Source organism: Chiloscyllium plagiosum, unplaced genomic scaffold, assembly GCF_037043375.1.
Source record: "Chiloscyllium plagiosum isolate Xiang-an unplaced genomic scaffold, Cpla_swu_hap1 HiC_scaffold_14, whole genome shotgun sequence".
Lineage (NCBI taxonomy): Eukaryota > Metazoa > Chordata > Chondrichthyes > Orectolobiformes > Hemiscylliidae > Chiloscyllium > Chiloscyllium plagiosum.
Window position 1 is genome coordinate 77280199 of NW_028270152.1, and position 14182 is coordinate 77294380.

Here is a 14182-nt window from a genome sequence, read left to right on the forward strand (position 1 = left end):
AGGTTGGAGGGACTGGGCTCGAGAGAGACTGTAAGGTTACAATGAATATTAGTATCCTCAGAAATGCAACAAGGGAAATGTAAGCAATGGACTATGTGAAGAAGGGAAGAGTGATAATTAGAAACAAAAGTTTTTTTTTAAGGACTTAATTGGCTGGAGTCTTGATTAACAAGACGTTGCAAAAGGTAGATAGTAAACTGGAGCGACACCACCATCAGATCGATTGGTGGAGCAGGTTCAAGGAACTGAATGGGTTGTTCCTGGTCCCTCACGGAAATGTATGTATTACATGTATGTATTACATGTCCTATCCTTCACAATTCTAGGTTGACTCTCAAACGTTTCTAATTGCACAGTCACTCTCATTCATTATAAATTACATCAGATTGACAGGTCAACCATATCCTGGTTTCTCTCTTTCACCTTTATTAACTGGTACAACTACATGTGTCCAATATAAAGGGACGATTCTTAAATCAAAAGAGGGTTAAAACATCTCCAATTTCCTCACCTCTTCCTTTAAGATCCTTGGTGCAAACCATGTGTTCCTGGAGGTTTATCATTCACGTTGCTTTAACATTAATAATTTCCAGTTCTTGATAACTGAGAGTGCTGTACCACAATCACATGCATGTGAGATGACAGGACCTTTCTACAGAGCAGGCTGAGACACAATAGTCCAAATGTTGAGTAAAGCAGGGGCTATAATCTGACAGAGTGAAGGGCTAAGGGATGAAATATAGTTAATTTACAGAAAATGCTTTATTGATGGCAGTATTTCGAATCTTTGTCTCATTGGGTTATTTGATGTTTCTTTGTCATTAACAGATTATTCTGTGTTGAGGAGAAATATGCACTCTTGTACCTTTAATCGATCCAGACTGCTGGCCTTCCTGCTCGTAGTTGGTGTCACACTTGTCATCTATTACTTGCTTCCCAACACCCTGCCGGACAGCACTAGGTCAGTGGGGCCACTTCGGGCGTACGATATGACCACCACTAACAAGCTCATCGTCACTGTCAATGTCACTGTGAAAAAATCCTCAAATCAAATCCAGGTTTTCTACCGGGAAACTCTACCTCTGCAGAAGAGCAGAGAAAGCCAGCAGCCAAGGTAAATTAGATCAAGAAAATGAGTGCATTCGATCACCGTCTGCACCACATGATACTACTTGTGAAGGAACTGGGGGTTGTAAGACCAGGTGGAATTAGGCCAGACTGTTCGGGAGAGATAAAAGGGAACACTTCTACACACAAAGGGTGGTAGGGGTTTTGCAACACTTTTTCCACAAATGGCACCGGATGTCGGATCAGTTGCAATTTTAATTCTGAGATAGATACGTCTTTGTTAAGCAAAGATATTAAGGAATATGGGCCAAAGGCAGATATATGGAGTTCAGCCACATCAGCCATGATCTCACTGGACAGTGGCTCAGGCTCAAGGGGCTGAATGGCCTACTTCTGTTCCTATGTTCCTGCTCCGTTGCACTCATTGACGGCACACTTACCTTAGTTTGTAGAAACAGGGCTGTTTGCATCTTGGCTTTGTATATGGCTAAAGGTTCTCTCTTGCCAAACTTCCTACTTTTGATTTAGGGCTCATAGACCTCATCCTCAAGCTTTGATTCTGTCTTTGATCTTTAGGTCTTATCCCATATCTCCTTGAGATTTCTCTTCTGTTCTTTGCTAAGAGGTTACAGGCTCTTCTGCCATGATCTTCAGATTGAGGGGATGAATGGCCTCCTCTTGCTCTTAACTCGCCCTCGTTTTTTTTTTGGGACGTGGGTGCCATTGGCTGGGCCAGCATTTTATTGCCCATCACTAATTGGGCGGCACGGTGGCACAGTGGTTAGCACTGCTGCCTCACAGCGCCTGTAGACCTGGGTCAATTCCCGCCTCAGGCGACTGTCTGTGTGGAGTTTGCACGTTCTCCCCGTGTCTGCGTGGGTTTCCTCCGGGTGCTCCGGTTTCCTCCCACAGTCCAAAGATGTGCGGGTCAGGTGAATTGGCCATGCTAAATTGCCCGTAGTGTTAGGTAAGGGGTAAATGTAGGGGTATGGGTGGGTTTCACTTCGGCGGGTTGGTGTGGACTTGTTGGGCCGAAGGGCCTGTTTCCACACTGTAATGTAATCTAGTTGCCCTTGAGAAGGTGCTTTCTTCCGCTGCAGCCTATTAGGTGAGGGTACACCCACCAATGACGTTAGGGAGGAAATTCCAGGAGTTTGGCCCAGTGACGGTGAAGAAATAGAGATATAATTCGAAGTCAGGATGGTGAGTGGCTTGGAAAGGTGCTTGCAGGTTTGGTTCCCAGAGTCAGAACAATTTAGGGATTTGTTTTGTTTTATTATTCTTGTGTGTGATGTGGGTGTTGCTGTTAAGGCTGGCCCTTATTACCCATTCCAAACTGCCCTTGAACTGATTGACTTTAGGTCATTTCAGAGAGCAGTTGGGAGTCGACTGTTTTGCTGTGGGTCTGGATTCATGTGTCGGCCAGACCAGATAAGGACCAGATAAAACCCAGAAGGGTTTTTCTCTTCAGTCAACCTTAGACTTGCTTTTAGACAACAGGACCTTGAAGCTAACCCACAGCACGGCATTAAACGCTGAGAAATTTGTACCTTTTCCTCCACCACAGCTGAAGCTGAAGAGAGGTGAAATCTTTGTGGATGCACCATCCTGGGGGGGTGCTACGAAATTCAGGAGGAGAGAGGTCTCATTCTAACATGATTTGCACTGCACCGACGTGTGCTGGGATGTTTGTGTTTGTTGTCTGAGGCTACGTTTCCAAGTATAGACCCTCCTTTCTAATCTCTGGCCACCTTCTCTCCAAACGTTGTTTAATGCTTAGACCAATGGCCAGTGCAGCCATTGGTCAGTACCTCTGGCTGCCTTGCAGGACCCTCTTTGTGTGGTATGTGGTGTCTTCACAACCACTCCTTACCTTGGTGTCTCAACAGCACAGCTAAAGTTTCACAGAAAAATATCTTTCTCTCTCCACCACATCTCTGGCTAAACATCCTAAAATAGGGTGATGATTGTAATCAATGGGAGATATCGACTTTCACTGTCATAACTGAAACATTGTAAATTCTGCTGTGGAAGGAAGCTATTTATGTTATTGTGTTGACATTTCATAGCTCTGGTGCATAATCTGTTCCAAAATTGTTGTTTGCGCAGTTGACTTTAGTTCCTTGCTACCGTTTCCAGATAACGAAAGGGAGAGGAGTCCTACCCTGTCCAGCCATTGCTTCTGCATAGCCACCAGGTCCAGCAGGCAGCAGATTGTCCCCTGTTTGCAGGTGCCTTGCGTGAAAACCTAGGCTTTTGGATTACTGCTCCTCAGGCAGGTCAAGGAAGCTGTGCCCGTGATTGTGAATCCCGTGAAAACCATGTACAAACCATGTACCCCCCCCCCCCCCCCCCCCCCCCCCCTTCTCTTTCATCCTGTGCTGGCCACCTCTCGCTCTCTCCACAGTATATATTTCAGCTGCTAACCTTCATTCTCCTCCTGCTCCACAGTTCAACTGAGAACAGTCACAGTCATCATGAAGTTCTGCAATTGATCAACCTCAATAGGTTCAGACAGCAAGACATAAGCACTCTGTAACATTTAATAGATCCCTCCTTCCAACCACTTAATCCAGTTCAGAGCCCCTGGTTGAACAGTAGCTTTTCCAAGTGACTTAAACTTTGAACAGTTGAGCACCATATCCTTTCTCCTCTGATGTTATATTTCAGTGGTGCCCGCTCTCATTTCTGTTATTTAGCTTGGAGGTACTACTGCTCCACGGACAGGCCTTCGACTCAAAGACCTGGGAGGGGCTAGGAACACTGAGTCTGCTTGCTGAGAAAGGATACAGAGCTGTGGCAATGGACTTACCCGGTAAGGCATTTCAAACATTGTTTTTGAACCTGAATGTCTGGTTGTTAACTGTATGTGGCCAATTGCGTGGATGAGTGGGGAGTTATCCGCCTCAGTCGGGAAAACAGAATGGTCGAGTGTTATTTAAATGGTGATAGGTTGAGAAATGTTGATGTGCAAAGGGACCTGGCTATCTTTATATACTATTCAGTAAAAGCAAGCATGATGGTGCAGCAAGCAGTTAGGACGGCAATTGGTATATCATGTTTGCCTGCATTGCAAAGAGGTTTTCAGAGAGGAGCAGAAAGACCTGACTGCAGCTGTATAGGTCCTTGTTGTTGGAGTATTACTTTGGAAAACATATACTTACTATAGGTAGGCAGGCCAGCCTGATTCCTGGGGTGGTAGGTCTGTCATATGAGGATCGAGAGGGTTGACTGGACCTGTGTTTGTTGAAGCTTAGAAGAAATAAGAGGGGCTCTTGTTGAAAGTTCTGACGGGGCTGTATACACTGGATGCACGTTTCCCCGGCCTGGAGATCTGGACGAAGGGCTCATAGTCTCAGGAAATGTGGTAGACCTTTGTGGACCGAGATAGGGAGAAATTTCTTCACAGGGTAATCAGCCTGCAGAATTCTCCACCGCAGGCTATGGATGCCGAATCACTGAATATATTCAAAAAATAAAGTAGATTCTAGACATGAAAGGCTTTAGGGTGTATGGAGAGAGAGCAGGAACATGGTGATGGGCTTGATGGGTTGAATGGTCTACTTTTATTTTCTATGTTTCCATGCTTCAGTAAGGTATTTTATTGGATTTTATGTGAAACGTTCCTGGAAATGAACACCTGGCTTTCAATGAGCTGATTTCCTGTTTTATACTAGCTATTCCCTCTCCAGGTTTGCTGACTGAATGTTGAACCTTGCATTGATATCTAACTTCTGCAAACGAAGAACTTTAGTGTGCCTACTGTCTGACATGTGAATCTGTAAAATCTGCTAAGACTCTTTGATGAATTGAGCCGATCGCTGGCTCAGTGGTTAGCACTGCTGCCTCACAGCACCAGTGTCCCAGGTTTGATCCCAGCCTTGGGTGACTGTCTGTGTGGAGTTTGCTCATTCTCCCCGTGTCTGCGGGTTTCCTCCCACAGTCCAAAGATGTGCAGGTCAGGTGAATTGGCCATGCTAAATTGCCAACGCAGTGTTAACTGCATTAGTCAGAGGGAAATGGGTTTGGGTGGGTTACTCTTCAGAGGGTCGGTACGGACTTGTTGGGCCGAAGGGCCTGTTTCCACACTGTAGGGAATCTAATCTAATCTAATGATCATTTCTTTGAGATTTAGACAATGAATATGGATGAAAGATGCTTATGGTCATCACTGACAAATGTAGCCCTAGTTTTAGACTGGGAAACAGGAACAAAATTGTAACTCCCTCCTTCAAGTCAGCATGTGTGGCCTGTCCTGACCCAGTCAGACTGGATTAGGAACAGAAGTGCTGTTTGTCATTGTGAGTCATACTGAAATCTCCATGTGTGTGTGGACATCAACTGAAGAACAGAGTTGGACATACTGCATCCTACCAAGGAGGGAAATTTGGTTTCGATGCAGAATGAGAAGCAGAATTCTGAGCTCTAACATTCAATCAAAAACACTTTTTATTTTTGTTTTGACAAATTGGAGAAATAAAGGGCCAATGAGTTGAAACCTTTTGAGGTTTTTTTTAACTGGTTAGGGTCACTGGTTACAGAGAGGCAAACAATAGCTGAACACTAAATGGGTCTTCAAAAAAGGAGGATCTGTGTAACTTCTTCACTGCTGTGTACTCAATGGACAGACAGGAAATGCTGGCCTTAGACCCTGTGTTTTTAGGCCCTTTATCTGGTTTCTGTCCTGGTGCTCACTCCTGTCCCTTCAAGTACCAGGTCCTTATTCAGGACATAAAAATATCAGTGCATGGGGCATTCAGAAACAATGCAGCCTAAATACAATGGGTAAATCGCCATCATCATTCTTTTTAATCTGCACAATATCTAGTGAAAGTCTTCAATTGCATGAGAAAATAATATTATTACCTGAGAGATCTTCAGGGAGTGGGCATGTAGCTGGCAGATGAAGTTCAAGGCAGACTAATGTGAGGTGATATATTTTGGTATGAAGAACGTGGAGAGTCAGTAGAAAATGCAGGGTACTATTCAAAAAGGTACTCTTCAAAAAGCGAGAGCTGGGGATGTATGTGCATACAGTGGGTAGGACAGGGTGAAACATCTTTCCTTGGATAAGGAAAACAAAACCCCACACGATTCTCCAGTCGTGGTCTCAGCAGGGCCCTATACAGCTGCGATACAACTTTCTTGGTCCTGTACTCAAACCCTGTTGCAATGTAGGCTAATATACCCTTTGCCATCCTGACTGCTTGCTGCACCTTCATGCTTGTTTTCTGTGACTGGTGTTAAACACACCACGTTCTTTTGGACATTAACATTTCTCAGTCTGTCACTGTTTGAATAATAGTCTGCCCCTCTGCTTTCCCAACTGAAATGGATAAACTCACACTTGTATACGTTAACAAAGCATACAATGTTCGAGGATACATTCATAAGATCAGAGAGTATATGCATGGTGAAGGAGTGATGAATTACTAAAAAACAATGCTTAGGTCTCAGCTGGAATATTGCACGCAGTTCTACGGGTACTACATTGCACGCAGTTCTACATTGAAGTGTGTTCAGAAGAGGAATATGAGAATAGTTCCAGGAACCAGGCAGTCTGAACTCAAACTGTACTGCACCTGGGGAATTTAAAAGTGAATTTGTAATAGAAAGATGGTGGTGACCGTGAAAGTACTGCATTCTTGTAAAAACTCATCTGGTTTACCAATAGTCAAGTCAGAAACTCGAATTTAATTTTTTTGTCACTGACCTTCTAAGAGGGAGATTAATAAACTCTGGAGTTGAAAGTGATGGTGAATAGGAGCTGTCATCAATAGTCCTAAAAACCCATCTGGTGCATTAATGTCCTTTCGGGAGGGAAATCTGCCATCCTTTGTTTCCATGTAGGAAATGAGAGTTTAGATAGAGAGAAACTATTTCCTGTCTGGAACAAGGAAGCCTTTTTAAATTCGAGCGAGACTATTCAGGGCTGTTAGTGACAAGCTCTCCCCTAAGTAGTGTACATGTGTGAGCTCCCCAGCCCCCAAATACACTGCTGACAGTGAATTGAACCTTCAGGCTGATTCCATTCTGTGCGGTGTTTTTTTTTGGTTAAGAGTATCATAAGCAAAGGCATAAAAATGGAATTGAAATACACATCAGCCATGATCTGACAAGATGACAGGGACCTGAATGGCTCCTCCTGTTTCTACATTCCCTGTAAACGAGCACTTGCCCAACTGTTTTCTAATGTTACTTCCACCTTAATACTTGGAAAGGATAGTGATAGTGACATGGGGAAAAAAAATGAAACTGCAATGAAGTTGCAAACAACTTTCAGTGGATGGTTATTAAACTTTGACGATGATAGATCAACATGTGACACATGCGAAAATGTGTTCAAGCGCTTGTTAAAATGTAGTGATTTTGTCTTTCTTGGATGTTTTAGCCAAGCTCTCCATATCCCCTAGCGACAAAGTAAAACCCTCCCCAGATGCGTACACGTGGACGGACACCCCCCCCCTTTCCATAGTTTCCCACCCCATTTGCATGTCCTATAATCAGCTCCACTACATTCAGCTTCCCTGTGCATGCTAGTGCACATCCACACACACAGACAAATACATTCAGACCTAACAGCTTTCACCACCCTCCCACCCATTGCCCTAACTTTTCTGGTCTTGTTACTAGGGCCAGTGAAGCGTGGCTCGCCTTTTTCTGTTTGATGGCACTCATTCTGTCAGAGTTAATGTGGCTGATGGGATTCTTCAGTTAATGGTAGGGCGCTGGGGAGTGTTGTTGAGCAGAGAGGCTTCAGTTTGCAGGAGTATTGTTCTTTGAAAGTGTAGTTGCAGGTAGACAGGGTGGTGAAGGCGGCATTTGGCGCACATGCCGTCACTGGTCAGAGCATTGAGTTAGGATGTCAGGTTACGGCTCAAAAAGGTGAGGCTATTTATAGAGCGCTGCATATAATTCTAGTCCCCTTTCCATAGTAAGGATGGTATTTAACTGGAAAGGGTACAGAAAAGATTTACAAGGATTTTGCCAGAAACTGGGGGTTTGAGTTACAGGGAGTGTTTGAATGGGCTGGGAATTTTTCCCTGGAGTGTCGGAGATTGAGGAATGTCCTTAAAGGGATTCATAAAATCATGAAGGGCATGGAGAGGGTAAATGGCCAAGATCTTTTTCCCAGGGTGGTGGTGGGGTGGGGTTGCAAAACTAGAGGGCAGATGTTTTGGCTGAGAGAGGGAACATTTAAAAAGGACCTGTGGGTTTTTCATGCAGAGGGTGGTGCATGTTTGGAGTGAGCTGCCAGGGGAAGCGTTGGCAGCAAGTACAATTGGCATTTAAAAGGCAAATGGGTGGGTGCGTGAACAGGACTGATTTAGAGGGATATAGGCCAAATGTAGACAAATGGGACTAGGTCAAGTTGGGATGTCTGGTTGACATGGATGTGTTGGACTGAAAGGTCTGTTTCCGTGCCATTTGACTGTGCCTACTTAACGTCTTGTTCAATAGGGTATGGGAATACCCCACTGTTGGATATTGACAAAGTGGACAAGGACAGAGCTGACTTCCTGCTGGCCTTCCTGAACGCTGTGGGACTCCAGGCACCAGTCGTCGTCAGTCCCTCAATGAGCGGTCACTTCTCCATTCCATTTCTGATGTTTTACACCCAGCGACTGAAGGGCTTTGTCCCCATTGCACCTGCTGGGACGAATCTCTACAATGCTGACCAGTATCAGAAGATCCAGGTAGGCTGCTATCATTCAATCCTCTGTCATTCTGAGCTTCATTTCCTTCTTATCCCTGTCATTGAGGCGAGCAGTTGTACTTTGTGGCCAGGAGGCTATATCCCACCCGAGTTATAGATTAGATTAGATTACATTACAGTGTGGAAACAGGCCCTTCGGCCCAACAAGTCCACACCGACCCGCTGGCTATGAAAGCCAGCCTTCGAAGCTAAACTCATCCCGGCTGCCTTCTGAATAATGGCAATATCTTTTCACTCGTGAACAAGGTTCTCTTTCATCCATGAGCTGCTTGTGGGTGATTGCGTTGGCTTTAACAGGAACCTGGTGGATGAGTGAGACGTCCTTATGACCTCCTCCTCCCCTGGAATCTCATCTTCTTTCACCCTCCACCTCTCCTTTCCCAGTACATCCAAATACCACACTAACTCATGGACATTTTCCCTACTTTCCCTTCCCTGTCTCCGTACTGAGTAACATCTCACTTTGCAGTGAGTTTAAACCTGCAGCTCAGCTCATTACAATCTCCGAGTTCACAGAATATAAATCCTCTCTCAATCAATCCCTGACTCAGGAGCACAGCTTCAACTATGCTATCTTACAGTCCCCTATTCCTATCACCTCAATCAATTTCTGATCACTTTCAGTGAATCGCTGTCCACTCACATCACTCTGTGTCCTCCCAAACCCACTTCCTTCTGTCTGGCCTGGGAGGGGGGGGGACGTTCCCTAAAACTGCACGTACAAATCCCCAGCTCCAGCTTTGCATTCACCCTGCTGCTGATCTACTAACTTGTACCCTTATGAATAAAAAAAAAATTGGCAATATCTTTTCTTCATTGAAACTACTGTGTCTCGGTCTGACCTGGCTCGCTTCCTGTTTCCCCTCCTTTTTAAGTCTATGCATGGTATGAGGAGGTGATGGCTATTATCACTAGACAATTAATCCAGAGACCCAGCTAATGTTTCTAGGTTTAAATCCTGCCATGGCAGATGGTGGAATTTGCACTCAATAATTTTTTTTCAAAATCTGGAATTCAGAGTCGAATGATGACCATGAAGCTGTTGTCGATGGTCAGAAAAACCCATCTGTTTCACTCACGACCTTTAGGAAAGGAAGCTGACATCCTCATGTGATCTGGGCTATGTGTGACTCCAGATCCACAGTTGACTCTTAAACTGCCCTCTGAGCAATGAGAGATGGGCAATAAATGCTGGCTAAGCCAATGACGCCTATATCCAATGGGCGAATAAAATAAAAAAGCTTCAAGATTTATTGTGGACAACTGTTTTAATGTATTTACTGCCAGATCCAACCAGGCAATGTGAAGCACGATCAGGTGCAGCCAAAGTTGCTCACTCATTGAGTCATATAGCATGGAAACAGACCTTTTGGTCCAACTTGTCCATGCCGATCGCATTTTTCCAAACTAAACTGGTTCCACTTGCCTATGTTTGGCCCGTATCCCTCTTAAACCTTTCTGATCCATGTACCTGTCCAAATGTCTTTTAAATGTTGTAATTGCATTTGCCTCTACCACTTCCTCTGGCAGCTCGTTCCACACACACCACCCCCCCCCCCCCGATGTGAAAAAGGTGCCCCTCAGGTCCATTTTATATCTTTCCTCTCTCATTTCCACCTATGCCCTCTAGCTTTGAACTTCCCTTTCCTGGGAAAAAAGACCTTGGCTATTCACCTTATCTATGCCCCTCATGATTTTCTAAACCTCTATATGGTCACCCCTCAACTTCCTACATTCAGGAAAGAAGTCCCAACCTGTTTGTCCTCTGTTTACAGTGTGAACCCTCCAGTCTTGTTAACATCCTTGTATATCTTTTCCGCACTTAATACCCTTCCTGTAGAAGGACAATCAGAAGTGTACACAATACTCCAAAATGGACCTCGCCAATGTCCTGAACAGCGGCAACATAACATTCTAACTCCTATGCTCAATGCACTGACCAATGAATGCAAGTGTGTCAAACGCCACCTTCACCAGCCTGTCTACCTGTGACGTCACGTTCAAGGAACTATGCACCTGATCCTTTGGGTGTCTCTGTTTGACAACACTCCCCAGGGCCCTACCATTAACTGTATGAGTCCTATCCTGGTTTGCCTTACCAAAATGCAACACCTTACATTTATCTAAATGAAACTCCTAGGCCCATTGACCCAGCTGATCAAGATCCCATTGTGCTGTTAGATAACCACCTTCACTGTCCACTATACCACCAATTCTGGTGTCATCCACAAACGTACTAACCACGTTTTCTATATTCTCATCCAAATTGTTTATATAGGTCACTGAGTCATAGAGATGTACAGCACAGAATCAGACCCTTCGGTCCAACTCGTCCATGCCAACCAGATGTCCTAACCTAATCTAGTCCCACCTGTCAGCACCAGGCCCGTTTCCCTCCAAACCCTTCCTATTCATATACCCATCCAAATGCCTTTTAAATGTTGCAACTGTACTAGCCTCCACCACTTCCACTGGCAGCTCATTCTATATGCATACCACCTTCTGCATGCAAAAGTTGCCCCTTAGGTCTCTCTTATATCTTTCCCTCTCACCCTAAACCAAAGGAAGTGGTGGAGGCTGGTACAATTGCAACATTTAAGAGGCAGCTGGATGGTTATATGAATAGGAAGGGTTTGGATGGATATGGGCCGGGTGCTGTCAGGTGGGACTAGATTGGGTTGGGATATCTGGTCGGCATGGACGGGTTGGACCGAAGGGTCTGTTTCCGTGCTGTACATCTCTATGACTCTATGGCTTCTGACAAAGGGAATGCGAACCTGACAGCTCTCCTAACATTCTCTCTTTTTTTCTTTCAGTGTTTTGCTTCACTATATTCTGACAGTAGTAATTAAAACCATTAGGGGACCATTATTTTTCATACAGATTGGGATACGCAGACTAGCACATCAGGAAGGTCATGAATTCCTTGGCTGTGTTCAAAGTAATTCTCCGGAACACTATTGTCCATGCACCAACATGGGAGGCCGGAATAGATTTTGTAATGTAGTAAACCAGATTTGATTAACTGCTACATGGCGCATGAACATTTATCTAATAGTGCTTATAGTATCATTGTGATCCACATGGTGTTTGAAAAAGAGAAATGCAAAACAACTGCAAAGATTTGAGATTTCGGTACAGTTGACTAATGGCTTGAGACAGAGTCTGTCCACAGTAAATCTGTTAATGGGTAAGATGGTAGAAGAGGTGTTTCGACCCTTTTATTGTGCGGGTTGATGCCACACTGAGTTTCGGGTTGAAACTATTTATTATACATTAATACAAAATACTGCTCTTCGTGGTCAACGTAGAATACCAGGCTCTAACTTAGTTAGATTAGGTAAGGCCTTATTGTATATTTGTGTTGATATTGTTATGACACAGAGGCGAACCCCTCTGTTAATTAAACCAACCACCCAGAAAGGCTCACCTCGTCTTGTAATCTGTTAAAGTATGACGAGCAGAGAATTCCCAAATTCCACTACTTAAAGAAAATAACATCAATTTATTTAACTTTAAAAGTGAACATTAAACAACAATTATTCACCACTCTGAGACCCCCTTTGCCTTAACTGCTCACTATAACAATATTCTGTTCCAATTAGACACTTATTGAAATTACATCAACTTAATTTCTGAGGCTGAGGGATGACCTTATATAGGTTTATAAAATCATGAGGGGCATGGATAGGATAAATAGACAAAGTCTCTTCCCTGGGGTGGGGGAGTCCCGAACTAGAGGGTGTAGGTTTAGGGTGAGAGGGAAAGATATAAAAGAGACCTAAGGGGGAAACATTTTCACACAGAGGATGGTATGTGTATAGAATGAACTGCTAGAGGAAGTGGTGGAGGCTGGTACAATTACATCATTTAAAAGACATCTGGAAGGATATCTGAATAGGAAGGGTTTGGGGGGATATGGGCCGGGTGCTGGCAGGTGGGACTAGATTGGATTGGGATATCTGGTCGGCGTGGACAAGTTAGACTGAACGGTCTGTTTCCATGCTGTACATCTCTATGACTATGACTCTCTGAATTGTTGTCAAAATAGCAACCTAAACTCAGGGAACAAAATTTAAAGACTGCCACTGATAGATATTTGTTGGGAACATCCATTGAGGAATCTGGAAGAATAGTGGGCAAATGAGATTGAGATTCTGATCAAGCACCCGATCCATTTCATAGCCAAATGTTACATATTTTCAATTTTCCAGTACCTCTGGGATTGCCATCTAGTCATAAACACAGGTGCTTGTATGCTCTTAGTTCAGAACAGCATTCTCTCTCTTTTAAAGGTACAGTATACACCTTCAACTTCAGGACAATACGCTCTGCATTCCTTCCAGAGAGTCTTCTCCCTTGTGTGTCTTCCAGAGTGATCCTTCTGGTCTGTCTTAAGTTCCAACCCTGCCCGCATTGTTCTATTTATACCTAGTGAGGTACATCTCCATAATATCAAAAGTTGCAACAGGGTTCTAATTCAGGGTTACAATGTTCACATCTGTTCAGTAGAATACCCTTTAAGACTGTTGTGATTAATCAGAAATGCCCATTCCAAAGTGGACCTCTGCAGTGGAGATTGTAGATTGATGTTGACCTCTCTTGGGCCACATCTCTGGCACCAGGAAATCAATTTATATCCGATTACTTGGTCACTTATGTGTGCCATTTATGGGATTTTGCCATATGCTAATTGACTGCCGTGATACCTACTTTACAACAGGGACTGCACCTCTAAAATGTTTTATTCATTGTAAAGTGCTTTGGGATGTGCTGATGTTGAGAACGATGGTTTATTTTTTGTTTGTGAGTTGCGCTGGCACTATTTCACATGGGGAACTAAATCTATGCTTCTCTTTGCAGACCCCGACCCTGATTGTTTTTGGAGAATTGGACACTAATCTGGGTGTACGGTCCCTGAAAAACTTAGAGTATCTTCCCCATCACTCTGTCTTCAAGATCCCAACAGCTCGGCACGCCTGTTACCTTGATGAACCACACTTGTTCCATACTACTTTATTGGACTTTCTAACTAAATTTTAAGCTTTGAGTGTTTATACCACTGATGTCACTGTGCACTGGGGACTGTACGTACAAAACAATTAAGATCAGCACCAAACTAGCTTCATCAGCAATTGTTATTAATTTCTTGGAGTCAGACTCTGCAACAGGAGTAATTATTTCAGATTTATTTCAAAACAACTTCCTCTCTGAAGTTTCAGTAAATATTAGTTAAAACGTGAAAAATTCACAGATTGGAAAACATAGGTAAAGATTTAGTTCAGTTTCGGGCCGATTGGGTAAATGTCCCCGTATAGACCTGGGAAATCTCGGGTTTGCTCCCTGGCCAAAGCTGAAGAGTCTGAACTCTTTCACTGTAGGACTAAACCTCATAAA

General features: G+C 44.0%; 1 protein-coding gene across 3 annotated transcripts in view; it reads left to right on the top strand.

Moving 5' to 3' along the window:
- abhd14a (abhydrolase domain containing 14A) overlaps positions 1–13908 on the top strand; it is a 100656-nt gene extending 86748 nt beyond the window's left edge. The window contains exons 1-5 of one of the 3 annotated variants that reach the window (XM_087994548.1): positions 126–278; positions 829–1114; positions 3768–3883; positions 8530–8765; positions 13649–13908. In XM_087994548.1, the coding sequence (XP_087850674.1) occupies positions 852–1114; positions 3768–3883; positions 8530–8765; positions 13649–13828 (795 nt within the window). In that variant the 5' untranslated portion in view covers positions 126–278; positions 829–851 and the 3' untranslated portion in view covers positions 13829–13908. Of the gene's footprint in view, positions 1–125; positions 292–828; positions 1115–3767; positions 3884–8529; positions 8766–13648 lie in introns of those variants that run through there. The other 2 variants (XM_087994549.1, XM_087994550.1) reach the window with 2 other exon arrangements.
- The last annotated feature ends 274 nt before the right edge of the window (positions 13909–14182 follow it).